The following is a 26,063-nucleotide window of genomic DNA, read 5'->3' as shown; positions in this document are numbered from 1 at the left end:
TAGCCGCCGAACTTGAAATTTTGTTTTTCTGGAGACTGAGTATTGTACTCTTTTTAATGCAAATTTTTATAGGATCTTGCTTGCAATATTGGTTAGGGCACTCTAAGAATTCTTAGAAAAACATTTAAATTTCCAGTGATATTGATAGGAATCCAAAGTAAGAGAAAAGAGAAAATAGTATTATTGATTGAAGGTGAAACTATTACAGAAGAAGATCCCTGTAATCCCAGAGCTAATGCTCCCAAATTCTAACAACCTACCATGCCATATCCAGCTTAGTTGAGTCCTATACGTAGAACAAACCAAACCTATCCTTTTGTGCTGCTGCTAAAGTCTTGTTCCATGCCTGGCACAGAAAAGTTATACAGTAAGAGAAATGCCTCTATATGTTGGCAACCAGTTGATCCAAGGTATCTTCAGCAGACCTCTTGACACGAACAACAGCCTTTTCAACCTACAAACAACATCATAGATCGATTCACACCTTCCCACGCAACAAACATTAATTCAGAACATGAAATAGAAAAATCTTAAGTCTTGATTACCTCTGCAGTCCAATCTGTTCTTGCCGTCAGAATGATCAGTGTAACAGTCTGTATAAAAACTCCAAGGATCATTCCCCACCAGATGCCCTACAGAATCCAAGATTGCATTAACTCCATAACTTTGTACAAATTACAGAACTATATAATCAATGAGAGAACAGTTTTAAACTTACAGCTACTCCTAAAGAAGTTTTAAAACCAAGAACACATCCAACAGTAAGACCAATAACATAGTAACATGCCAAGTTTACATAAGCCACTAAAGCTTGCCATCCACTTCCAATTGCAACCCCTGAAAATTTCCAACAGCAAACAAAAGGAGAAATCAGATTCAGAACTAGGAAAAACCGAAACCGGTGCATGTGCTTGTGCTTATATCTTTATTACCTGACAGTATAGGTTGAATGCCATTTAGTAGGACAGAAATGCAAAGCAATGGAGTCAAGGCAGATACTTCATCAATGACTTCAGCATCAGAAGTGAAAAGCTTGCTCAAACCAACCCGGAATATCAAAATAATCGCGGAAAGAGCTATGCTAATGAGGACGCTATTTCCATTCACTACATAGACAGAAAATTTTGCTACTCTCGGATGAGCTGCTCCTAGTTCATTGCTTATTCGCACGCTGCAATCATAAAAAACCCACTTTAACATGTTTGCGCGGAAGTTATTTAAACAAAAAACATCGTTTTCGGTCAATTGTCACTAACCTGGTTGCTGCACCTAGACCCAACATAACTTGCAAATCCCAGTTCATGTAATTCATACTGAAAATGCAAGTATCATGGTTAGATAGATAACATATTGGCAAAAATAATAAGAAACATTATTCTAAGAGAAATTGTTAACATACCAAATGGAAATAGAATCCAATGCCACTGTTGGATTAGAAAGCAACCCTGATATGAGTACTAGTCCTTGATTGTACCATATCTCCAAGCTACAATCAGATACATTTCGTATTATTAAAAATATACCGAGATAAACTCGATAGGATCATGTTCGGACGAACATCTTAAACATGCTCAGAGCTATGTCGAGTGAAAGGAAAGATAGTCATACCATAACATGACAGCAGAAGCAACTGTTAGCTTGAAGTAAGGCCAAATTCCTACAAAAGCTCTCGTAGTGAAACCCGTCCAAGTTTCTCGGCATTTCGGGCTAAGAATGATGTACAATCCATTTAACAAAACAAGCATCCACCAAGAAAAGCTGAGAGTAAGAGACGCCCCGAGAAGTCCATAGTCTAGAACATAAACAACTAGCCAGCTAAGAAGCACGTGAAGAACGAATACTCCAACCGCCATGTACGCCAGAGGGTTAACAATGTTCTGCGCTTGTAGAAATCTCTGCATTGGACAGCTCAATGCAAATGCATACAGTTGAGGAATAAGACCGCGCGCGAAAACTTGGCCTTGCAAGGCTATGCTCTCTACCTGTCCTATGAGTTTCAGAAAATCGCCAGAGAACCAATAGAGAAACGTGAGAATCACCGCTGCTCCCAAATGTAAAATAATCGCTCGTTGCAATGTGATGCACATTGCTGCATACTTTTTCGCTCCGTAAGCTTGTCCACACACAGTTTGCACCGCACTCGCCATTCCCAACTATTCAATATATCAATATATCGAAAAAAATGATAGTTAGGTGATAAAATACATAATAAGAGAATCATATTGATATTCGTATTCGTACCATAATTCCATACGCAAGACCTTGAATTCCGACATTAGCTATAGATGCACCAGCAAGCTCTAGTGAACCCAAATGTCCACTAAACACCAAAGTAGCAAAGCTTAGCATATAATTGAAAAGGTAAACAACAATAGAAGCACCAGAGAGGATCCATAGGAGCCTTGACTCCCAAGCAACAATTTTAAGCCACCATCTCAATCCAATAGGCCTATGTTCCAAGAATTCTTCTATAGCATCTGATGACAAATCTGCAATGTTTGAATGTGACTCAAGCCCCAACAACAACGGTTGGTATTCCCTAGAGCTCATGGTTATGTGCCTTACAACTTGTCTTGCTCTTTAAGGTTTCTCCAATCAAAATATTTATAGTCATTCACATTTACTATAGCTACCCTTCAACATTTTGTTGTTGGCAATGTGAAAAAGCATTGATTTTTTGTTGCTGTTTTATTATTCAATTACTACCTACCCTTTTTTCTAGCAATCATGATTTCTAACAACACAAGTTCACTTGAATTTAAAAGATGGGACACTTCATTCTCTCACACAAACCTTTTTGGTCTCTCTCTCATGGAATCTAACTTGTTGAAAGTGACTTGTGGTAGTGACCTTTAGATATATGAACAAGACTTTTAGGTGGGTCATTGTTTTGGGGTACAGAAGTGTCTGTCACATGGATTTCTTAGACACACAGTTAAGAATGTTGGAATCTATTATGAACATTTGTATTATGTAAAGGTATTATTGTTGCTAAAATTTAAATGAGTTGTGTTTTGTTAATGAGTATGTGTTCTAGAATAATAGATTGTTTTTATTGATGTATAAATTGATGAAAGTAATATTTAATACTCCTTTTAGAGGCTTGAGACTATTAAATGGCACCAAACCAAAGTCATGATAAATTAAGTTGAAGATAATTATGTAAAAAAGTTTGATGTTTATCAAAATATAAGCAACTATTGACGAGTTTTCAAAGATATATATATATAAAATACCATTAATGGTTTATTTAGTATTGTAAAATAACTTAGAATTTGATATAATTTTTTATCCAAAATAATATTGTTTCGAACTTGTCATAGGTCTAGAAATAGGTGGTCCGATCTAAAGGCACGTATACTGAATTGCTGAAGATTGAGGGGTCCCGTAATCAAGAAGCTAACACCCAACCTTTATCCTCAGATGAATGCACACCATCAAATTTAATCAAAGGGTTCTCACATTTAACTCCAGGTGTTCACAGTGCGGTTTGGATCGATTTTAAAGCAAAATATCATCTCATTCAAAAATAAATTTATTTGTGATTCGGTTTGATTTTAGATGATTGATACAAAAATTCTGATTCGATCCGATCGAATTTCACGCGGTGTGATTTGGATTGATTTTTTAGATATCCAAATTACAAATTAATTAATATTATAAAACACTAATAAATAGTAACTTTGATATAATATATAATATATGAAATAATAAAAATAAGTATATTAAATTAAAAGAATAAATAGTATTTAGAAAAATAAATATCATCTAATAATAAATTAATACAACAATATCATATAAAAAATATACAATAATCTGAACTCCGATCTGAATCGAGCTGTTAAAATGACATCCAAACACATCCAATAATTTTTTATTTTTTATTGTTTTTTTTATTGACTTGCAGTTTTTATTTGGATCGATTTGAATTTGAACTCTCTTACTATGGTGTCTTATGTGGGAATCTGACATCTGACTTTTGTGAAATTCCATGAGAAACCACTATTTCTTCACCGTTGTACGGAAAACATCCATTTCCCGTACGGATCACCGATCTCTTTCCTTCACAAACCACTGGCCAAGCTCGTAAAATGATAGCAACATTGCAAACTACTCGATCAATCGTTCAATGCAACACTCCCACCGCAATAGTCAATATTTCTGATCTCACGAAGGAGACTCTGCTTCCTCCTATGGTTGAAGACGATCCAATCCTGGTGACTTCTCCTTCCTCTTCTACACCACTAAATCCAGTTCCTCTGATGATCGGCCAAAGCACATTCCAAACCCTCACAATCTTCCAATCTTTTCAACAACCACTCAAAGGCTAGACCTCAAAGGAGATGCGGTGATGTGGTTCAAGGCCCTTCTTGACGAAAGCATAAACTCATAGAAGGAACTGTGTGAATCTTTTGTTGATCAATTCACTACTCAAAAGCAACAACCACTAAGGCATTTGTACTCAGTGGAAATCAATAGAAGAAAAAAGAGACTATACGAGAGTACATTGATAGGTTTATTAAAGTAGTAGTATAAGTGAGGGGAACAAATGATGGATTAAATTGTTGGATATTTAAAAAGGAATTCAGATCAATGTGCATATTCCGTGAGAAGTTTGAGCTAGAAAGGGCTGATGATTTAAACGGTATCTTGACTAGGCTTAACTCTACAACAGTTATGAAGAATAACTCATAGCCAAAGAGGTAGAGAAATGCTGGGGAGCAAGAAACCATGGAAGCAGCCGACAATTGGGGAGAGACAACAACCATTGTCGGGACGATTGAGACACAGGGCTTCGAGCCAGGTTCTCTTCTTATACTCCATTGAAAACATCAAGGGAGGAAATTCTACAAGATTATGCAAATAACAACATCATGGAAGTCAAAATAAAAAAACTCTATCCGACGAGGGAATCCGCCAAGACCGACAAAATAAAGTATTCTCATTTACATAATGGAGGTCAACACATCCCCTCTTAGATAACAATTGGGAGAGATGATGGTCTTCTACCTAAGGAAAGAACCGGAGCACCCACCATGTATGCCATAAATCATTTTAAATTGATAAGTGCAGGAGCTAATGTGAATAAAGACTAAAGACGATCATGATATACGGTACTAAGATCCTTGTAGATCAATAAGTAACGACATAGTCATTTGGTTAAATATCTCTATTTCACATGTGTAAAATCTACTCTATATCACTATGTAATATTTATTACGTGACAATAAATAAAAAAAATTCACCTAATTTTCTTCTTTATGATAAAAAAGGATACACATGACTAACGGGTGATGTCATAAACACCACAAATGTATGACTAATGCAATAAAAACTATGTTGTCAAAGTCACAAAGATAAAGACAGCTGGCCATGAAACAGAGTGGTGTTCAAGGCTCACACACTCCTCTATTGGTAGCTAGCATCTATAAAGTGCGAGAGGTTAATCACCGTAATGTCGTCCTAGAACAAAGTATAAACTCGGGGCCAGGGAAAACGGAGCAAGCCCTTCTCTGGGCGTTCTCCTAAAAAACGTCCAATAAAACTTCTGAGCACAAACTAAGTTATCTGCCAATTCCCATAGAAGCGAACTTGAGAGTTTAAGTTGTGGAACCTTGTTTATCAGGTTACTATCAAGGAAGTTCCATTAAAGAAAAACATGCTTTTGATAATGATAACTAGTCCTTGATGGCAACGACTAAAGTCAAATTTAAAGCAGTTAAAGATGTAAACTAGAACATTAGGGTTTGATGCACTTGAATCTCCAATGATGGCAACCAAATGGATTATAACTCAAGTCACATCTCAAGTGAACTCAAGCAAGTGTTCACAATATAGAAACATCTGACAAGACTTAAAGTATGTGAAAGAACAACCTAAAGATTTGAGTGAATATATATATATATATATATATATATATATATATATATATATATATATATATATATATATATATATATATATATATATATATATATATATATATTCTATAAGCATTAGGGCTTTCTTACAAAGTATACGACCAATAACACACACACACAGAAACATGCGCGTGCACGCGCGCGCGCACACACACACGATCACACACACGTACACATTTTTAAACTTACTTTTATCAAGAAAATACTTTCAAAAATACCATTAAATCATGCCAAATGAGTTGGAAGATATCTGAAAAACTCTGGGGAAATTTTCGTCTTTTCCAATCGATTGACACCTTAAATCAATCGATTGGATAAGTTAAAAAATATGCCCTAAGAGATTAGGACAATGACTAAATATCTTTCATTTCCTTTTTGAGGTTATGAATTTATTAATTTAGGCTTACCAATCAATTGGTGCATGATGTCAATTGATTGACTTATCATTTATGGCCTTAAAACTTTTCCTTTTTTGTACGACCTCTGCCTATAAAAAGAGGACCCTTCCCACATATTTCAACATCTAGAAAACGTGATTTAATTTTTCACTTCTCACTTTCTCTCCATTTTTTTTGCTTACTTTCTCTCACTAAAATTTTAGCCTGAGTGTTTTTTGAGAAAGTCATTTTGTGAGTGAGAAAGTTGTAATTCTATAAGGGTAAAATTGTAAAAGTTCACCAAGAGAATTTTTGTTTTTACCTTGGTTGAACAACTTATTCATTTAGGTATTGTTTGGGTTCGAAGCTAAACCCTTAAAAAGCTTTGGTTTGGGGATTGTGTGATCAAGTCTCCGTTTAGGTTCAAAAGTCCAACCTACTCAAAAGCTTTCATAGTTCTTGGTTAGACCATGATAAAACCAAGTTCCAGTTCAAGCTCATCCTATGATAAAAGCTTGTTTCATTTTGAGATCTGCCTGGTGGAAAAATCTCATAGGTTCTTGATCAGTCTGATATAAAACCAAGTTTAGGTTCGTGAGTTCAGCCCTAAAAGTTCTCTCAGGTTCAAGATCAGCCCGTAATAAAATCTTTGTTTGAAGGCTCAAGACTAACAACCACTCTAAATTTCTTGTGGAAATGAGACTAATCGCTTTGATCCATCGTTTGGAAGGAAGACTCACTGCTTCTCTCTCGTATTTACTGTTTGGTTGAAAGCTAGCCACAATCTTTATTTTTCTTGTATAATGGGGTTCAAGAGTTCAACCAAATAAAATCTCTTAAGTTTATTATATACTCTCAAGAATAATTCTTGGGGATATGATTATGTCTTTTCATTTGACTGAACCTCTATAACCTATGGTGTCTTCTCTCTTCCCTTAACTTTTATTTTCCGCACTTTATTTTATGGATTTTATTTTTCTGTTGTTAACTCTAAAAAATTTATAAAATGTTTTCAAACTCTGGTTTTGATCCAATTTTTTTTCAATCGTAAGTTTTTATGAAACACATAACTCACCCCCATCTTGTGTGTGGAGTCAAATGTCCAACATAAGCAACACACATAACATGTAGAAATAACGACAATCAAATAAATAAAGAGAACTGAAATAAAGACATTAATTATGAAAATTAATTCATTTAACAAGCGTTACATCTGACAAGAGCACCCCGATAAAAAAACACTATGAGTCTGACTCGACATTGACTGAACTCTCGTTCATTATCTCTTTTCCAAGACAAATCTATTCCCTTGATATCTGAATCCCGGGATGGAAAAAATCCACATTCCTTAGTGCATTTTCAAAAGAAACATGTAGAACAAAATAATTGTCTTCCACCGACTTGACATACTCCTTGGATAAGTCAAGGTTTTCAAGGCACATCACCCTTAAGTGATCTTGATAATTCTTCAAAATCTTTCGAGTTTTAGTCAAAAACACCTTTAACTCATTTACCTTCCCACGGGAGGAATCTAATACATGGGTCGCCTCGCCAAGGAAGCCTCAGTTTTGGATAATGTCGCCAATGTCGCCTGAGCAGACGTCAAGACAACATCCTTCTTCTTTATCTTTAGAGCCAACAACAACACCTTTTAATCGAATAAATGAGAATACCTAAAATATTGTATATCGTTCCCCATTTCTATCAATAAACCATTCATTTTTAGAGCTCCTCCAAAAAGTTGATTCCGCTCAATAGTAAGAACACTAACATGTTCGACAAGTGCCTTTTTCTCTCTTTGAAGATGGTCAGACAGAAGGACATCTTCTCTTGGTGGCACTGAAGTATGGGAAAAAGGTTATCTACACCCTTACTCTAATAACCCTAAAAAAAATGTTACGCAAACCATATGTTATGAATTATGTGCATAACTACAACAAAAACAACCATCTCTTTAATAACACATACAATTTAGAAAGGAGAAATTACCCTAACTTTTCTTGGATCAAATTAATAGGCTTAACCAAGGCTTCAAGCACCACCTAATTTCACTGTAGAAACCCAAAAATTTCACTTATGGCAAATAACTCATTGTATTCCTTAGTAAAGTCTTTATGACAGAAATCAAGACCTTTATAGCCGAGGTAAAGATTCAAATCCAAACTTAATTAGTGAATATCAAAATTTTAGAAAACTAGATTAAGGAAATTGCAACTCAATTAATTGTATAACTCAGTGGATCTTTGCCTAGCATCACTGAAGTACCCATTTCCATTCCAAATCCTAAAAAACAAGGGCCTGAAGTGCAATGCTGTTTCGTTTAAGTATAAAAGATTGTTGATCTCACAGAGACTGGTTGATAAGTATCACTATCTATTATTACTTTGTATAATGAGCTATGAATCAAACTTAATTAATCGAAACTTTGGCTTCCGATTTCCAAATCGACTCACACAAATTTGAAATTAATTATTGTAATTAGAAAATTAGATTGTAGAAATTGTTCAACTAGTAGCAATGCCCACTTTGTTTTCATTTTAAAATAAAATTTCGCACTACGCAAATTGGCAATTGTCTGACTTTTCCGACACGTGTCGTATGAGTGTCATAAAGTGTCAATGTCGGATGCTGACACATGTCGGGCACTGCGCACACCTACTCCTAGGGATGTCCGTGCTTCATAGGATATAACTTACCCTCTTATGACAAGTAACATTAGCTGTTTCAAGAATTGATGTTATGTAGAAATTAATAAAATTCAACAATATAAAATTGGCCATAATTCTAGTTCACAACTGTAATGTCTCTCTTTGTGTTCAATATCATTTGCTTGAATAAGTGATTTGTTACCAAGATATAAGATTACATTGTTATATGGTTGAAAATTGTGTTTTTCTCACACTTATGAAATAGCATGTAGTTGATATCTTAAGACTTCAACCTAATTCCTTGGTTTCCTTTCCTAATACAGAGCTGATTCCAAACTTGTTCCTCAGTTGCTCAACATGCTTGACACATGTTTAGAGGAGAAAATTGTCATTGCTATCATTGTACTTCTCGGTCAACTTGGGAGGTAAATCTATTATTATGAAATAATGGTTTATTTGAGATAGTAAGAGTTTCTTCATAAAAAATAAAATCTATTAGTATGAAATCAATTGGAAAAACAAACTTGTATGCTTTGATTAAGGCATGTTCACTTTTTCCCTAAATAACAAATAGATTTGTCACAAAGTTGAAGTGTGGTCTTGGCGGCCCTTGTAACTCTAATGCTTAGTCTATTGAAGATTGACATTGACATGTAGTTAATGCACCTAGATCGCATGGCCCTCTTTCACAATAAGTATACCTAATTGTAAAACTCTCTCAATTCTCTCATGTTTCTATCATGCTCATATATCACATTGCCAACCACAAAATGTTGAAGGGTAGCTATAGTAAATGTGAATGACTATAAATATTTTGATTGGAGAAACCTTAAAGAGCAAGACAAGTTGTAAGGCACATAACCATGAGCTCTAGGGAATACCAACCGTTGTTGTTGGGGCTTGAGTCACATTCAAACATTGCAGATTTGTCATCAGATGCTATAGAAGAATTCTTGGAACATAGGCCTATTGGATTGAGATGGTGGCTTAAAATTGTTGCTTGGGAGTCAAGGCTCCTATGGATCCTCTCTGGTGCTTCTATTGTTGTTTACCTTTTCAATTATATGCTAAGCTTTGCTACTTTGGTGTTTAGTGGACATTTGGGTTCACTAGAGCTTGCTGGTGCATCTATAGCTAATGTCGGAATTCAAGGTCTTGCGTATGGAATTATGGTACGAATACGAATATCAATATGATTCTCTTATTATGTATTTTATCACCTAACTATGATTTTTTTTGATATATTGATATATTGAATAGTTGGGAATGGCGAGTGCGGTGCAAACTGTGTGTGGACAAGCTTACGGAGCGAAAAAGTATGCAGCAATGTGCATCACATTGCAACGAGCGATCATTTTACATTTGGGAGCAGCGGTGATTCTCACGTTTCTCTATTGGTTCTCTGGCGATTTTCTGAAACTCATAGGACAGGTAGAGAGCATAGCCTTGCAAGGCCAAGTTTTCGCGCGCGGACTTATTCCTCAACTCTATGCATTTGCATTGAGCTGTCCAATGCAGAGGTTTCTACAAGCGCAAAACATTGTTAACCCTCTGGCGTACATGGCGGTTGGAGTATTCGTTCTTCACGTGCTTCTTAGCTGGCTAGTTGTTTATGTTCTAGACTATGGACTTCTCGGGGCGTCTCTTACTCTCAGCTTTTCTTGGTGGATGCTTGTTTTGTTAAATGGATTGTACATCATTCTTAGCCCGAAATGCCAAGAAACTTGGACGGGTTTCACTATGAGAGCTTTCGTAGGAATTTGGCCTTACTTCAAGCTAACAGTTGCTTCTGCTGTCATGTTATGGTATGACTATCCTTCCTTTCACTCGACATAGCTCTGAGCATGTTTAAGATGTTCGTTTGAACATAATCCTATCGAGTTTATCTCGGCATATTTTTAATAATATGAAATGTATGTTTTTGTAGTTTGGAGATATGGTACAATCAAGGACTAGTACTCATATCAGGGTTGCTTTCTAATCCAACAGTGGCATTGGATTCTATTTCCATTTGGTATGTTAACAATTTCTCTTAAAATAATGTTTCTTATTATTTTTGCCAATATGTTATCTATCTAACCATGATACTTTCATTTTCAGTATGTATTACCGGAACTGGGATTTGCAAGTCATGTTGGGTCTAGGTGCAGCAACCAGGTTAGTGACAATTGACCGAAAACGATGTTTTTTGTTTAAATAACTTCCGCGCAAACATGTTAAAGTGGGTTTTTTATGATTGCAGCGTGCGAATAAGCAATGAACTAGGAGCAGCTCATCCGAGAGTAGCAAAATTTTCTGTCTATGTAGTGAATGGAAATAGCGTCCTCATTAGCATAGCTCTTTCCGCGATTATTTTGATATTCCGGGTTGGTTTGAGCAAGCTTTTCACTTCTGATGCTGAAGTCATTGATGAAGTATCTGCCTTGACTCCATTGCTTTGCATTTCTGTCCTACTAAATGGCATTCAACCTATACTGTCAGGTAATAAAGTTATAAGCACAAGCACATGCACCGGTTTCGGTTTTTCCTAGTTCTGAATCTGATTTCTCCTTTTGTTTGCTGTTGGAAGTTTTCAGGGGTTGCAATTGGAAGTGGATGGCAAGCTTTAGTGGCTTATGTAAACTTGGCATGTTACTATGTTATTGGTCTTACTGTTGGATGTGTTCTTGGTTTTAAAACATCTTTAGGAGTAGCTGTAAGTTTAAAACTGTTCTCTCATTGATTATATAGTTCTGTAATTTGTACAAAGTTATGGAGTTAATGCAATCTTGGATTCTGTAGGGCATCTGGTGGGGAATGATCCTTGGAGTTTTTATACAGACTGTTACACTGATCATTCTGACTGCAAGAACAGATTGGACTGCAGAGGTAATCAAGACTTAAGATTTTTCTATTTCATGTTCTGAATTAATGTTTGTTGCGTGGGAAGGTGTGAATCGATCTATGATGTTGTTTGTAGGTTGAAAAGGCTGTTGTTCGTGTCAAGAGGTCTGCTGAAGATACCTTGGATCAACTGGTTGCCAACATATAGAGGCATTTCTCTTACTGTATAACTTTTCTGTGCCAGGCATGGAACAAGACTTCAGCAGCAGCACAAAAGGATAGGTTTGGTTTGTTCTATGTATAGGACTCAACTAAGCTGGATATGGCATGGTAGGTTGTTAGAATTTGGGAGCATTAGCTCTGGGATTACAGGGATCTTCTTCTGTAATAGTTTCACCTTCAATCAATAATACTATTTTCTCTTTTCTCTTACTTCGGATTCCTATCAATATCAGTTTATTTAGTTCACTGGAAATTTAAATGTTTTTCTAAGAATTCTTAGAGTGCCCTAACCATATTGCAAGCAAGATCCTATAAAAATTTGCATTAAAAAGAGTACAATATTTGGTCTCCAGAGAAACAAAATTTCAAGTTCGGCGGCTAAAAACCGATTGAGATTAAACAGAGAAAACACCAAACTTACAAAATGTATAGTGGAATATATAACTAAATGTTGTTTCCAAATTATTACACAAAAAATGGTCTTTCCAAACACCTCATGATATTATGCAACCTCTAGGAATCACAAAACTATAGAGAAACAGAGATTGACCAGTCTATTATTCATAACAACATTGAGGAAAGACAATATAATAAGGGGGCAGCAGCACAAGGCATCCAAATGATCAAAAACGAGATATCAGAAGTGGTATGGCTGAACCCTCATCTAACACTGGCTGGAATATGTCTAACTCGCCGTATCTTTCTAGGACACGCATTCTGCAGTCTTCGGCAGCCATTGTTCCAGTAGAGAATGCACCATGAACGGTCCCTGTATATAGTACACTCGTTGCTTCCCCTGCAAAGAATAAGTTATCTACAGGAACCCGCAACCTCTCATACAGACCATGCGGTTTCCCAACTGCGTCATAACTATAGGAACCTAGTGAATTAATATCTTTACCCCAGTGCGACACGAGATATTGAATCTGCATGAAGGAAACAAACACACTTAATTCAGTCATATAACTATCACTAGAGAATGTAGGCAAGGGAATTAAATGGAATGAATTTTTAGGATATTGTTGCCTGCAAAACATGGTTCTAAAGATTTTGCTCCTCTAAACTAAAGGGCATGCATTAGAAAGTAAAATGCTAGTAATGATCTTTCAAATCAATTGTTTCAATCCCCTCACTTTGAACCTCTTACTTTTATTCCATAATAAAAAATAGTTAAATAAATAATTAAAACTATTATAGTTACCGGTGGGGAGGCGTCTGGAAGGATCTTCTTGAGTTGTGTGAAAGCAAAGTCGGCAGCTGCTTCATCAGACATTTTCTCAATGTCTTTGGCCAGCCGCCCAGCAGGCATGTAAACAAGAACAGGGTGATCAGCAGCTTTGTGAAGATTAAGAAAGTAGCTGCATCCATAAGATGTATCGGCAACAACTCCCAGGAACTCAACATTGGGCCAAAATACATTTTTAAAGTGTAATATTATTTTATTCTCAACTCCGACCCCAATATCAGCAATCGCAGCTTCTTTCCATTCTGGAAGCTTTGGCTCAAATTTTATGATGTTTGCTTTCAGCACTCCAAGGGGTACGGCAATGATAGCAGCATCAGCAACAAATGTCTTCCCATTTTCAGCAGTCACCTTTACTCCATTAAATCGCCTATCTATCTTTGTCACCCTGAAAATAGGTACTATCTATCTTTAGCTAACCAACAAAACGGGACAAAGACATCCAAAACAAAACTTCAAACCAATATCTACCTGTGTCCCAGTCGAATGTCAAGACCCTTTGCTAGGGTATGTATAACAGGCAAGTAGCCTCTGACCATAAGACCATGACCACCAGGGAGCAATTCTTCCTGTATGCAGATATATAGAGACAAGGATAAGTTATAAATAAAAATGTTAATGCACATAGTAATTAACAAGTTACGTGCAACATATTATGAGTCATGTAACCATATGGAGTCACTTATTAATCTCATTTTTATATCCCTTACATCTAGCATTCTTACATCATTACATTAACATTTAACCTAAAATTCACAGCTTGCTACTCAACAATTGTGTCTTTCAATAATGTGTCTAGCACAACAAATCAACAACAAAGCGCTGAAATGAAAAAACCATGCATGAATACTCGGTCCACTCCACCACCTATAAATGACTTATGCATTTCAATTCAAATTCCAATGATAGAAACTTGAAATGGGTGATACAAATATTAGAACCAAAACACGTTGAACTTGGTTTCTTCCAATTACCTGGTCCCAACATTTTAATGATATGGAATCAGAATCTGCGGCAAACCAGCCCTCCATTCGGCACAAATACCATTGAAGCACCTTGTGTGAAAGGCCCTCCAACCTGCATCCAACAGTGAAAATCAAATTATATATACACAAGATGAGCTTCAAAAAAGAGTGGTGGTGAAAGAATTTGAATTAAATGGCAATAATGACCTGAGTTCTGGCCTTCTTTCAAAAACAATTGAAAGTGCTCGTTGAATGGACATGTCTTCACTGTGTTCCTGTCTTACATTATCCGTCTGCATTAACAAAATGCCAATTGTTAGATGAGAAGTTCATAGTAAACAGAAAGTTGAATCAAACATTTGTGCATTCAATTAGAAAATTTTGTATTCCTGAAAATCTGAATTCTATAAAAACAACGCATCATATAAATCTAATAAATAGAAATAACAAATGACATACCTCTTGCAAAATTGTTTCAAAGATTTTACCAACTTCTTTAACCAACTCTTGTGGAACTTGATTTCCATCCATATCAAAGAGTGCATAGCTGTAAAAAAAATTATGAACTTCAATTAAGAAATCAAATACCCAATAATGCATACTATTCAAGATGACCCTAGAAAATTTTGAAGCATGCAATATAATCTTCAATTAATTACAAAAGCTCAGAACTACTCGCATATAACAACAAAAGAAATGCACTTACCTTTCCAAATCATGATCATAAAGGACAGAGTTATCCTCACAAGTACGGTAAAGAGGTAGTCCCAGCCTCCCAATCAACGGAGCCAAAGGATTCTCGTTACAAACTCCATGCAACCTGAATCATAGTCAGTCACTTGCAATGCTAAACCAAAATTGTTGCTCAACATGAAAAAAAATCAGGACGAAAAGAGTGTAATTTTTACCATGATGCACCAAGGTCAACAGGAAAACCAAATGAGTAATCAGTGTGTATCCTGCCACCAACTCTATCGCGGGATTCTAAAAGAACAACCTGAAAAAAGTAGTAAACTTCAGTACAACCCTTCTCAATACAGATAAAGAGGAGATTAGCTACAAAAGTATATATGTTCAAAATAAAATAGTAAATAAAGGGGATGAAGTCTCTCTTCATTAAGAAATTATATGTTAGCTCATCTGTCACCAAACGGAAAAGACAATCTGTCTCAAATGTGTGGTTTTGTTGTACGAAAGTACAATACCAATCCAATTTTAAACCAACAAAGCAATCAACTGAAGTTGTCTAACCCAGGATAGCTCACCAGGAACCATAAAATGCTTTTATACAACTATTTTTACCTACAGAATACAGATGAGCTACAAATTGAGCCAAAACAAAACAACTGCAATAAGTAGATAAAGTTACATTTAGTTCTAAATGTCATCAATTAGTAGGTATTAATTCCTCACTGAATATAGGACCCTCCCGAGTAAATCAAGGGAATCAATAAAGGTAGTGGTATAACCAACAAGCCGTACAGAAACACGGAATAATTATAGCCATATGAGCAGCCAGAGCCAGACTCAGAAAACAAACATTGTATATTTGCACGGCATGTAAACTCTTAATAAACTGAGATTAAGTAAAAGAAAATAGCTAACTACATTATTCGTTTGAATACCTGAAAAGAGGCATCATGAAGTGCCCGGGCAGCAGCAATCCCGGCCATGCCACCGCCTATGACAATAACAGACGGCGACCTCACAGACTGCTGGTCAAAATTCGCATAGAAAAAACCTACAGTAGCAGAACACCAACACAAAAAACTACAAGTCAAAAACAAACACAAGCAGCACATAGATAGAAGCAAAACTTGTTCAAAAGACAAGTTTCTATTAGACACAAAAACACGTCACGTCTCTATTAGAAACACCACCAACACAACTCTTTGCACTCGTCACTTAGCAAATGATAACAACAACCCAATAAGTCATATCAGTTTTCAAACTCAATTCTCGTTTTTAAACAATAAAAAAATTACAATCATCAAAAAAATTAAAAATAAAAGCATCGAAATTATATCTGAATTACACACAATCCTAACACCAGATCTATAATCCAAGCAATATATCATAATTACTACATTGATAGAAGAAATAAAACAACAAAAATTATAGAGAGAAAAGAAAATAAACCTTTGCGAGAATTGGGATTCATCTTAATTCGTGACTCCATAGTTGTAGGAAGAATCAAAATTACTAATTAGATTACGATTACTATTAGAATTCGAATTTGATTGAGGTGAGAAATGAAGAATAAAAATCAACAAAGAAGTAACGAAGTTAAACGAATTGAGGTTGGAGAATAAACGCAGTTTTCCAAACCAGCTCATGCAGCTAAATTTGTTGAAATCTCAACAACGATTCACTCTTTTTTTCTCTCTTCTCAGCTCGATTGGCGAAGAAACGAAGCGAATTTCGCTGTTGACAGTGGAGATCGGAGCGAGGAGAGGAGAAAATTGGGAACGGAGGAAAATGGAGAAGGGTTTGGTTTAGGGTAGGTTTGGTCGGTGTTTGGTTTTTGATTTTTAGGGAGAAAGAAAACGGAGAGAGGAAAGTGAAAATAAATAATTCTTTTTGGTGGTTGTGGTGTGTTTATATATAAAGTTGGGGGTTGTGGTTAATAACGAATATGCCTATGTATATGATAAACAGACGCGTTGTATTTTATGGGTATTTCCGTAATTTCGTTTGGTTATTATTTGGAACTTTAAGTGACGTGACTAGTTACGACTGGGATGTCAATTTTCGTGGGACCCATTTAACATACAGGGTTGGAAAGAAAAAAGTGAGAGGAGAAATATGTAATTGTATTCAAGAGCTAAGGTTTTTTTTTCTATGTTTTAAGAATTGAATTCTTTATTGATTCTATCAAGATATTGAATTTGTATTTTTGGTTGATTTGATTTGAATTATATTTAAAAAGTAAAAAATTTATATGACATAAATTTCTTGTGTATTTGACCTCATTGCCACTTACATGAAATTTTATTTCCAAAATGCCACCTTGTGAAAATAATATCCTCAAATGCCATTTTTTTTGTCATTTTTTATTAATATTTTAAGTATTTTCACCCTCCGTCTTAGATGGCGGACATCCCAGAAGTGCAGTTGGTGTGCGCCATCTAGGATGAAGTATTTTATTTTTGCTTTTTTGTTTTTTAATTTCTGAATTATTTTTAAATGATTAAAATTATTATTAAATATTAATTAAAATATTATATTTAATTTAATTTAATTTTAAAAAAAAATTACATAATATTTTTTTAAACAAATTAAATAAAAAATTTAAAAATGAATTTTAATTAAAAAAGAATAATTCTAAAAAAGAATATTTTTTTTAACAAATTAAATAAATTATTACATAATATTTTTAATAAATTTTAAATATTAAATAAAAAAGATTAATATTTCATATAAACAGAGGTGGCTAATATTTAATATTTCATAATATATTTCGTACTTAAATGTGTAATATATTTTTTCCCACACAAATAATTTTTCGGTACAGTTTTTTCCCGCCTAAACAATGTTATAATATTATTTTTTTATTCCATTAGATTTTCTATAAATAGAGGTGGCTAAGACATATGAAGATATTAGTTGTATTAAACCATTGTTCCACATATTTGTGAATCATGTTTGTGTGTTGTATTGTTTTTTTTAAACAGATAAGCACACGAGGGTTTGTTTGAATCCATAATGGAAATTCAGATAATTGGTTTATGCCATCAACGCTAATTTTGGACAGTTGGGCGGTCCGATTCGACGTGTTAGAAAAATTTAATATTATTGTCCTTACATAACTTTGACGGATGCTAGCCCAGATGGTACATACATGCATTATTGGGATCGTGTAGAAAATGATATGGATGTTACTTGTATGTTTTCTGCGCATAATTGAGAAGTTAGTCGAGGCGTTGAAGATCCACTTGTTTTAGCTGTTGTCGTTTAATATGATAATATGATAAAAGGTGTTGGAGTGATTAGTTGTTATAACGTGTTGGAATATTTGATGTGTTTTATCTTTATTTGAAGTTGTTATTATGTTGTCACCTTTTATGTGTTGTAGACGGAAATGTTACGCTCTAAATAAAAGTTGTTGTCGAAAAAGAAAATACACGAAATATAACGACGATTGAATAGACTAAAACTCCAGACATAACTAAGTAGAAGGGTCAGTTTGGACATTTTATGCGCATATGTCTGATTTCTCGACAAATACCACACCTCTTTTTTTCTTTTTCAATGTTGTCCATTTCAGTTCTAATCCGACAAACTGTTTGGGTAACCTTTCTTTTGTGAGGGCAAAGATGCCTGGTTCTTATTTTAATAATGTCAAACCTTTCTAGTCGCCCATAACGTGTACTTTAGACGGTGTCATCATATCATAGAATACATCCATCCTCTAACATGTTCAAAGTATAAGTTCAACGTGTCCATGCATATAGGAGCATATCATAGATGTGAATCATGCACTTGATCATCATTAATACCCTAGGTTCATAAGAGATTGGTTTAAATTGATCAAAATACATCTTAAAACTCATTTTTGGCAGTTTAAGAATTGTGAGTCGACTCATGACTCAAAGCGTAATTTTTGGGTCTGAACAGGTCGAGTCACATGTCGACTCAATCTTGGGAAAACTGAATGAGTCGACTCATCCACATGTTGCATCAACTCATTGCCTATTTCCATTTGAACCATGTAGCCACGAGTCTGAACAGGTCGAGTCATAGGTCGACTCAACCCTGGAAAAACTTTGTTTGAGTCGACTCATCCCCTGTTTGAGTCGACTCATCGCCTGCTTCACTTGAATAATTTTGCCATGGGTCTGAACAGGTCGAGTGGTTGCTGCTTGGACTCAATTTTCTACTGTGTAATTGTGCAAAACAATTATGTTATGTCTGTTATTTGGTCCATGCATCATATAAATATTCTAGAGTCTCTTCTTTAACAATTAACAAGAAAAGTGAAAGATATACACCAAAGTGCTATTCATCTTCATTCTCTATTGCATTTCTCAACAAATACACATAACAATTTTTGTTGATCATTGTGCATTGTTGTGGTGATAACGTCCAAATAGGATTGTGTAATCTTAGTTTGGGTTGAGGCTTTGTGTGGGTTTTTATTGAATAAAACCATTGGGGTTTTGTCCTCCAAGAATTGAGGTTTTTTTGCACTAACATTTGCTTCCCAGATTCTGCCGAGCGAAAAGTTTGAAGAACGGTGGGTTCGGTCAAACAAGTAATGGTAACGGGAGGATTGTGAAGAAAGCTTAGAGTTCAAGCGACTTGCAATCGAAATCAGTCGAGCTGAAGTTTTGGAGAACGTGGAGTTCTTGCAATAAGGTAGCTGTAACCGGAGGTTTGCTCGAAGCGCTTGAAGAACTTGGTTCAACTCGAATCAAGGGGAGAGAAGCGAATATGATCTGCAACAACACTAGGGGTTGATTGGTGGTGATCATTTCTTCTCTTATATCAACTTTGCAACTTAATAATAAATATATCTCAATTCTAAATTTAGAATTGAGGGCAGACGTACCCTAAGCGAGGACGGAATGGGAACTACCTAAACAAATCTGGTGTTGTTCTCTCTTTCTCTTAATTCTTTAAATTCTGCATTAATTATATTTTGTGTGAAATTAATAGTAAAATCAATCTCGCTTGATTGTTGTGCATAGTAGCTGTTCGATAAATTTGTGCAATCACTTTGATTGCAACTGAGTAAAATTCTACACATTCAATTTGAGTGAAATTGAGACTTGGTGAGGAGTGCTCACCAAGTGTTCGATAAAATTAATCTCACACAAATCTATTAATATTTTACTTGCTCTCTTATTGTGTTAACGCATTATTAGAGGTAACGATATCAAGGATTGTGGTAGTTAATCGATTGATTTAGATAGTGGTTGATTATATCTATCGTAGTTATTCCATTCGGTTTCACGCATATCCGATTTTTCCATTAACGGGTCGTTTAGACGGTTGTAATCTAGGGAGCTTTCGCAACCGTTGAAAACATTTTTAAAAAGCGCTAAATTTCAAATATTGATTTATTCAACCCCCCTTCTAGATCGGTACTATCGTCTAACATCTTTTTTCTCTGCATGCTCTCGTTGTGGCAAAGCGTGTCACCTTCATATTGCGGCCAAGTTTTTTCGGTCGGGATCCCGAGGAAACTCTCCTCGTAGACCTTAAATACGTTTACAACTTTGAACACATCAGCTATATACAAAGAATAGTCTTGTCTTATGCTTGAACACGTTGCAATAACATGTGATCAAGGGACATGAAATGTTTGGAATCTTCCACACTCACACGTCAGATTCCTAAGGTCGACGTTGTAATGGGTAGTCGGCCTGTCGTCATTATGATGCACAATTTCTTGGACCAGGAAGCAGAACCTCTGACGATTAAATTGCATAACCACGTGGCTATTTGATTTGATTATCTCATCCTCAATTCCTTTCATGCAGTTATAAGTATACAGTTGGCCAGAACCCAACATTTTAGTTCAGGCATGTCCTCTTTTCCCAAACAGTGTGCCCAATCGATAATATGTTGATTTTACCAAAGCAGAAATAGGTAGGTTGTGTGTGGCTTTTAAAATCGAGTTCATTGATTCAGCAAGATTGATAGTCATATGACCCCATCGTTTCCCTCCATTGAATGATCTCGTCCATTTTTCTCTTGGAAAACAGTTAACGTTGATGTTAATGGTAGGGGGTGTTATTCTGCTACAAACATGGGGATTTACACGATTCCCATTTATAGCACCAATTAGTTCAGTCGTTCCAACTCACCCATATGCATCAATGTAAGTTTAAATTTATTCATGTAAATCTATTATTTTTAATCTGTGTGTTTCAATATGTTAATTTTTCAATGTAATGTCAATTTTTTTAGATGGGCTTCGACCAACAAGAAAAAAAATTGCTCTAAAAATCCTCGCCATTACCTTGACGATTACTGTGTCATGTTCGATCACATGTCGTCAACCAACGTAATATTAGTTTCTCTACTTTTTTTATTTCAAATCACTTAAACAATAAATGGTACACTAACATATATTTTGTATACATTAATAGTTTATATGGAGGCCATATCTTGGATACCCCCCATTGGAGAACGATGACCATTTGATTTGGAGTGCAACAACACCTATCTTGTGCTTTTGGATCTTTGAAATGCATCAATCGGATAGGATAAAATTGCAATTTGGGTATTATCAAGAGATACCCAATCCTTCTAAATGCCTCCAAGAACAACATACCATGACTATGCAAGAGTCATGGAATTATAGCTACACAACGTTGAATAGAAATGAACAACAACTTTGGGAAAACCGACACCAATTGTGTTTGACTGGGGTAACATTTCAGGGAGAATTGAAGCCAACCGAAGAATATTTTAATTGGCTTTGAAATCTTTCATTACAATACGCGTCAATAGAATAACCACTTATTGACCCCGTCAGCACTGTTCCGCATCACAAATGTCGACTCCACCATGACCACAATTAACAAACCCCCAAACATCGACTTCCACCCAATATGAACTACAGACTCAATATACATAACATTTCCAACAACAAACACAATACACCTAATACCATCAACCAAACTATCAAACCCAAACACAACGCACCTCATACCAACAATTAAACTACCACACACAAACACAACAAACACCAACTAATTACCCATATTAAACACCACAAAACCCTACAAACTACCCTTCTCAAACCCAACAACAATCATACCTACGCCCCCCAGATAACTACACACCCATCCCACCACCTAACTTTGATTACTCAAATACCCATCAACAATAAACAACCACCGATGTGAGCGACTATTACATCGCAACCATAGAACCTTCAAACCCAAACCCCGCCTCATTTACACAAATATTAAACAACTTTTCTCCTAATATGGATTTCGAGAATTTTGAAGCATTCAAAATTTTTCGTGAACAACCATCAATTTTTCAAACCACTACTTATCCTTCCACACATCAACCCCTCATATACCTACCTCAACACAACCATTAGGTCGTGGTGACCGGGTTCGAGTTCGTGCAAGATGTGGAACCGGTAGTCATTTCGTTGATGAAGATCCCAATCAACGTAGAAATTAATTTATTTTTAATTTCTTGTAATTTATAATTATACTTTAATAATATTAAGAATGTAAACATTGTAAGTATCGTTTTTAATTAATATTATATGAAATATTAATTTTTTTTATTTAATATTTAAAATTTATTAAAAATATTATGTAACAATTTATTTAATTTGTTAAAAAAAATTATTCAATTTTATTTTTAATATTATTTTTAATTAATATTAAATATTTATTATAAATATTGTATAAAAAAGTATTTAATTTATTAATATTAAATAATTATTAAAAATATTATGTAAAAAAGTATTTAATTTATTAATATATTTTTTAAATTATATTAAATATAATATTTTAATTAAAATTTAATATTAAATAATAATTTTAATCATTTAAAAATAATTCAGAAATTAAAAATAAATAAAAAATAAAAAATAAAAAAGAGGTACTCCATCCCAGATGACGCACCCCCAACTGCAGTTCTGGGATATCCGCCATCTAGGATGGAGGATGCTGAAAATGCTTAAAATATTGACACAAAATAATAAAAAAGATGACAGGACATTATTTTTAAAAGGTGGCATTTTGGAAATAAAATTTCGTGTAAGTGGCCATGAGGTAAAATTCTCTAAATTGGTTATCTTGAAGTATAGTTACTAGTTTGTTTTTTTATCCTTTTTTGAAAAAATAAAATATAATGATTTTTTTATAAATTTCGTATCTTAAAGTATAAATAATTGCTAAGTTTGTTTGTTATTTTTTTATAGGGCAAAAACGCCCCCAAAAGAAGATTATATTGGAATCAACCTGGAAAAAAAATATATCCAACAAATCATTTTTGAAGAAGTTTCTTTTTGAAAAACAAAACATAATAATTTTTTCTAAATGTTGAATATCAATATTAATTGCATTGATAAGAGAAAGAAAATATAAGAGCGGTTTGTTTCAATTTTTTTATTTTTTTATAGAGTTATATATTTATTTAAAAAAATGATATAACAATTTTTTAAGAAATTCAAATAAAAAATGTTTGAATAATTTTGTATAAAATATTATTTTAAGTATTTTATTTTATTATTATAATTTTTTTAGTATCACAACTTAAAAAGTCGCTTAAATTTGAAAAAAACTCAATAATTTTTCATAAAAACTATTTTTGATATTTATTGTTTTTGAAAAATTATGTGATTTTGATAATATTTTAATTTTTAATAATATAATTTTATGTTATAGATGTCAAGATTAATTTTTAATTTATAAAAATAAAATATAAAAAAAGGTTTGATATTTTAAAAAAAGTTTTTATAAAAATTATTTTTAAAAATTCAAAGTAATATTTTTTTTTTAAAGATAAAACAATCATATCTCTAACCTAATTGGTAATTATAGAGACATAAAATATATAGATACGAGTTTGAATTTGTAATGTTTTATGTATTTATTTTTAAGAAGTGAAATTTTAATTATTTTATAAAACAAAAAAAATATTAATTTATGTAAATTAAAAATGATTTAGTAGTTGAGTTAATGTCTCATAAACTCTTGGTCTTAATATTGACCATATGTAATGTCCATTTTCAAAACAAAATTTTGTGTCTAATAAGGCAATGTGTAATGTGTAGGTCTAGTTCTTGAGCGCAGTTTGAGTTTTAAATTAGATATTTTTTTTAAAAAATAAACACAAAGTTAGATATTAGTACTAACTATTGCATTAATAAACCTATTTTTTTACCAAAACTTTTAATTGTGATTATGGACTTATTTGATTCATCTTTAAAATGTTTTTTATAATATTATATATTTTTATTTTAAAAATACAAAAAATAAAAGTTTTAAATAAAAAAATAGTTTAAATAATTTTTCATATAATGTTATTTTAGATATTTTATCTTTTTATTATAACTTTTTATATATCAAAATTTTAAAAAAAATCATTCAATTTTAAAATTATTTTGAATAGTTTTTTATAAAAATTATTTTGATATACATTTTTGAAATTTTATTTTATTTTGACTATGTTTTTAATCTTTAATAATATATTTATGTTATTGGATGTTAAAATTAGTTTTTTACTTTTAAAATTTGAGTTTTTTATTTATAATTTTAATAAGTATTATCATAAAATGATTTTTTTAAATACAAAAAGAAAATATTTATGGAAGAGCTAGTCATTACAGGTGAGATTGTCCATTGCTTATATAGGATAAAGGAAATGGTCAATAAAACAAGTCTAGAAAGTTTAAAAGAGCATACATTACATGGGATATTGATAGTGAATCGTCCAAGGCGGGTAGCTCAAGTGAAAGTGATGAAATGACAAATTTTTCCTTCATGACCAAGCAAAAGAAGAAGAATTTTGGTCATTCCAAGCACAAGAAGAAGAATGCAGTTCATTCTAAATATGAAAATATTGATGAAATGTCTTATTCTGAATTAAAAGTTGCTTTTGCGAATCTATACGGTGAAGTTGTAGATGCTTTTAAAAGGTTAGTTTCAAATAAGAAAATATTTTCATATTATGAAGCTAAAATTTTAGAAACGGAAAAACAAATGAAAGCTCTAAAGCAAATCATGATAGATGCTCAAAAAGATAAGATTTAGGATGAGAAACATTCTTGGGTTGGTTGTGAAACTTGTCACATTTGGCAAAAAGAGTTCAACACTATAAAATCCAAATTAGACAATGCATTAGAACCAAAGGTTACCTTCGCTATTAATCCTACAAAATTCAAAAGATCTTGAAATGTGCCATACAAGAAGTACAATTATGTGGAAAAGGAATCTAATAGCGAAAGTTACTCTCATCATCATTTGGTTTGTCATTATTGTTGTAAGAAAGGTCATACCATTACTAAATTCAAATTTAGGAGATTTTTTGTTCCTAAAGGGTATTTCAATGGTTGCTCAAATGCAACAATATGTCCACTCACTCTCAAGGACCTAACGAGAATTTGGTACCTAGCATTATTGATTAACTTTTTAGGGAAAATGTCTTGACTCCTTGAAGAGAGTATGGGATTTTAACAAGGGAAGCTCAAGGCATATAAAGGTAACATCTCATTGTTTATTGAATTTGTGTTAAATAAGAAGGATGTTGTGACCTATAAAGTTATCAAACATCTGTGCTAAATCATGTAATAAGTAGTGTATGTAAATCCCCATTTCACTACTATTTTTTATATTATAATTTCTTGAAAATACTTACTATTATCTAGGTTAAATACATCACTTGTAATGTATTGTATCCAAGAAACATCAAGAAAGTTCTTTTGATGTAGATGAATCTTTAGAAGACATACTCAAAGTCACCAAAGATGGATTGATCTCCCATAAATGGCTGAACTTGAGGAGGAGAAAAGATGACCATCAATTTAAGAGAAGACGAGTCTTCTACAATATCTTGGAAACTTTACCAAAAGCGTGACTATACGCTTTTAGATAAGTATTTTCATTTATCTCTTAAATTGTGTTTCAATTCTTATCTTAAATCACTAATTTGTTCTCTTTGATGAGCATTGGCCTAAGGGCATGTTATTTTAGTTAAAATCATTGTGTGGGATTTTGTCCTACATTTGCGAGATCATCAATATATAGGTACCAATTTTATTTATGACAAAAATTTGGACAAAATCAAATTGATAACAAAGGGATTTCATCATTGACTATATAAGTAAAAGAAGTGTAAGTGATCACTTCCTCCGTCTTTCATTCATGAGATAATAATGTTTCGCT

General features: G+C 33.6%; 3 protein-coding genes across 3 annotated transcripts; 1 reads left to right on the top strand and 2 right to left on the bottom strand.

The window, feature by feature from the left end:
• Positions 1 to 158: 158 nt before the first annotated feature.
• Positions 159 to 2,678, bottom strand: LOC127117814 (protein DETOXIFICATION 41). Its single transcript, XM_051047924.1, has 8 exons — positions 2,242 to 2,678; positions 1,609 to 2,153; positions 1,400 to 1,486; positions 1,257 to 1,313; positions 933 to 1,171; positions 719 to 837; positions 546 to 632; positions 159 to 454 (listed from the first exon to the last, which is right to left on the bottom strand). Exons 1-8 carry the CDS (start codon positions 2,548 to 2,550, stop codon positions 383 to 385), a joined length of 1,515 nt encoding a protein of 504 aa, XP_050903881.1. The 5' UTR covers positions 2,551 to 2,678; the 3' UTR covers positions 159 to 382.
• Positions 2,679 to 9,706: 7,028 nt separating this feature from the next.
• Positions 9,707 to 12,201, top strand: LOC127117811 (protein DETOXIFICATION 41). Its single transcript, XM_051047921.1, has 8 exons — positions 9,707 to 10,118; positions 10,207 to 10,751; positions 10,874 to 10,960; positions 11,047 to 11,103; positions 11,189 to 11,427; positions 11,523 to 11,641; positions 11,728 to 11,814; positions 11,906 to 12,201. Exons 1-8 carry the CDS (start codon positions 9,810 to 9,812, stop codon positions 11,975 to 11,977), a joined length of 1,515 nt encoding a protein of 504 aa, XP_050903878.1. The 5' UTR covers positions 9,707 to 9,809; the 3' UTR covers positions 11,978 to 12,201.
• Positions 12,202 to 12,408: 207 nt separating this feature from the next.
• On the bottom strand, positions 12,409 to 16,781 carry LOC127117812 (polyamine oxidase 2). The gene is made up of 10 exons (XM_051047922.1): positions 16,339 to 16,781; positions 15,825 to 15,940; positions 15,108 to 15,196; positions 14,906 to 15,019; positions 14,659 to 14,746; positions 14,407 to 14,492; positions 14,209 to 14,311; positions 13,706 to 13,803; positions 13,193 to 13,622; positions 12,409 to 12,917 (listed from the first exon to the last, which is right to left on the bottom strand). Exons 1-10 carry the CDS (start codon positions 16,376 to 16,378, stop codon positions 12,615 to 12,617), a joined length of 1,467 nt encoding a protein of 488 aa, XP_050903879.1. The 5' UTR covers positions 16,379 to 16,781; the 3' UTR covers positions 12,409 to 12,614.
• Between the last annotated feature and the right edge of the window lie 9,282 nt (positions 16,782 to 26,063).

Source organism: Lathyrus oleraceus, chromosome 2, assembly GCF_024323335.1.
Source record: "Lathyrus oleraceus cultivar Zhongwan6 chromosome 2, CAAS_Psat_ZW6_1.0, whole genome shotgun sequence".
In the NCBI taxonomy this organism is placed as follows: Eukaryota; Viridiplantae; Streptophyta; class Magnoliopsida; order Fabales; family Fabaceae; genus Lathyrus; species Lathyrus oleraceus.
Note: the sequence above shows the minus strand (reverse complement) of the source record. Positions and strands in the feature narration are given on the sequence as shown.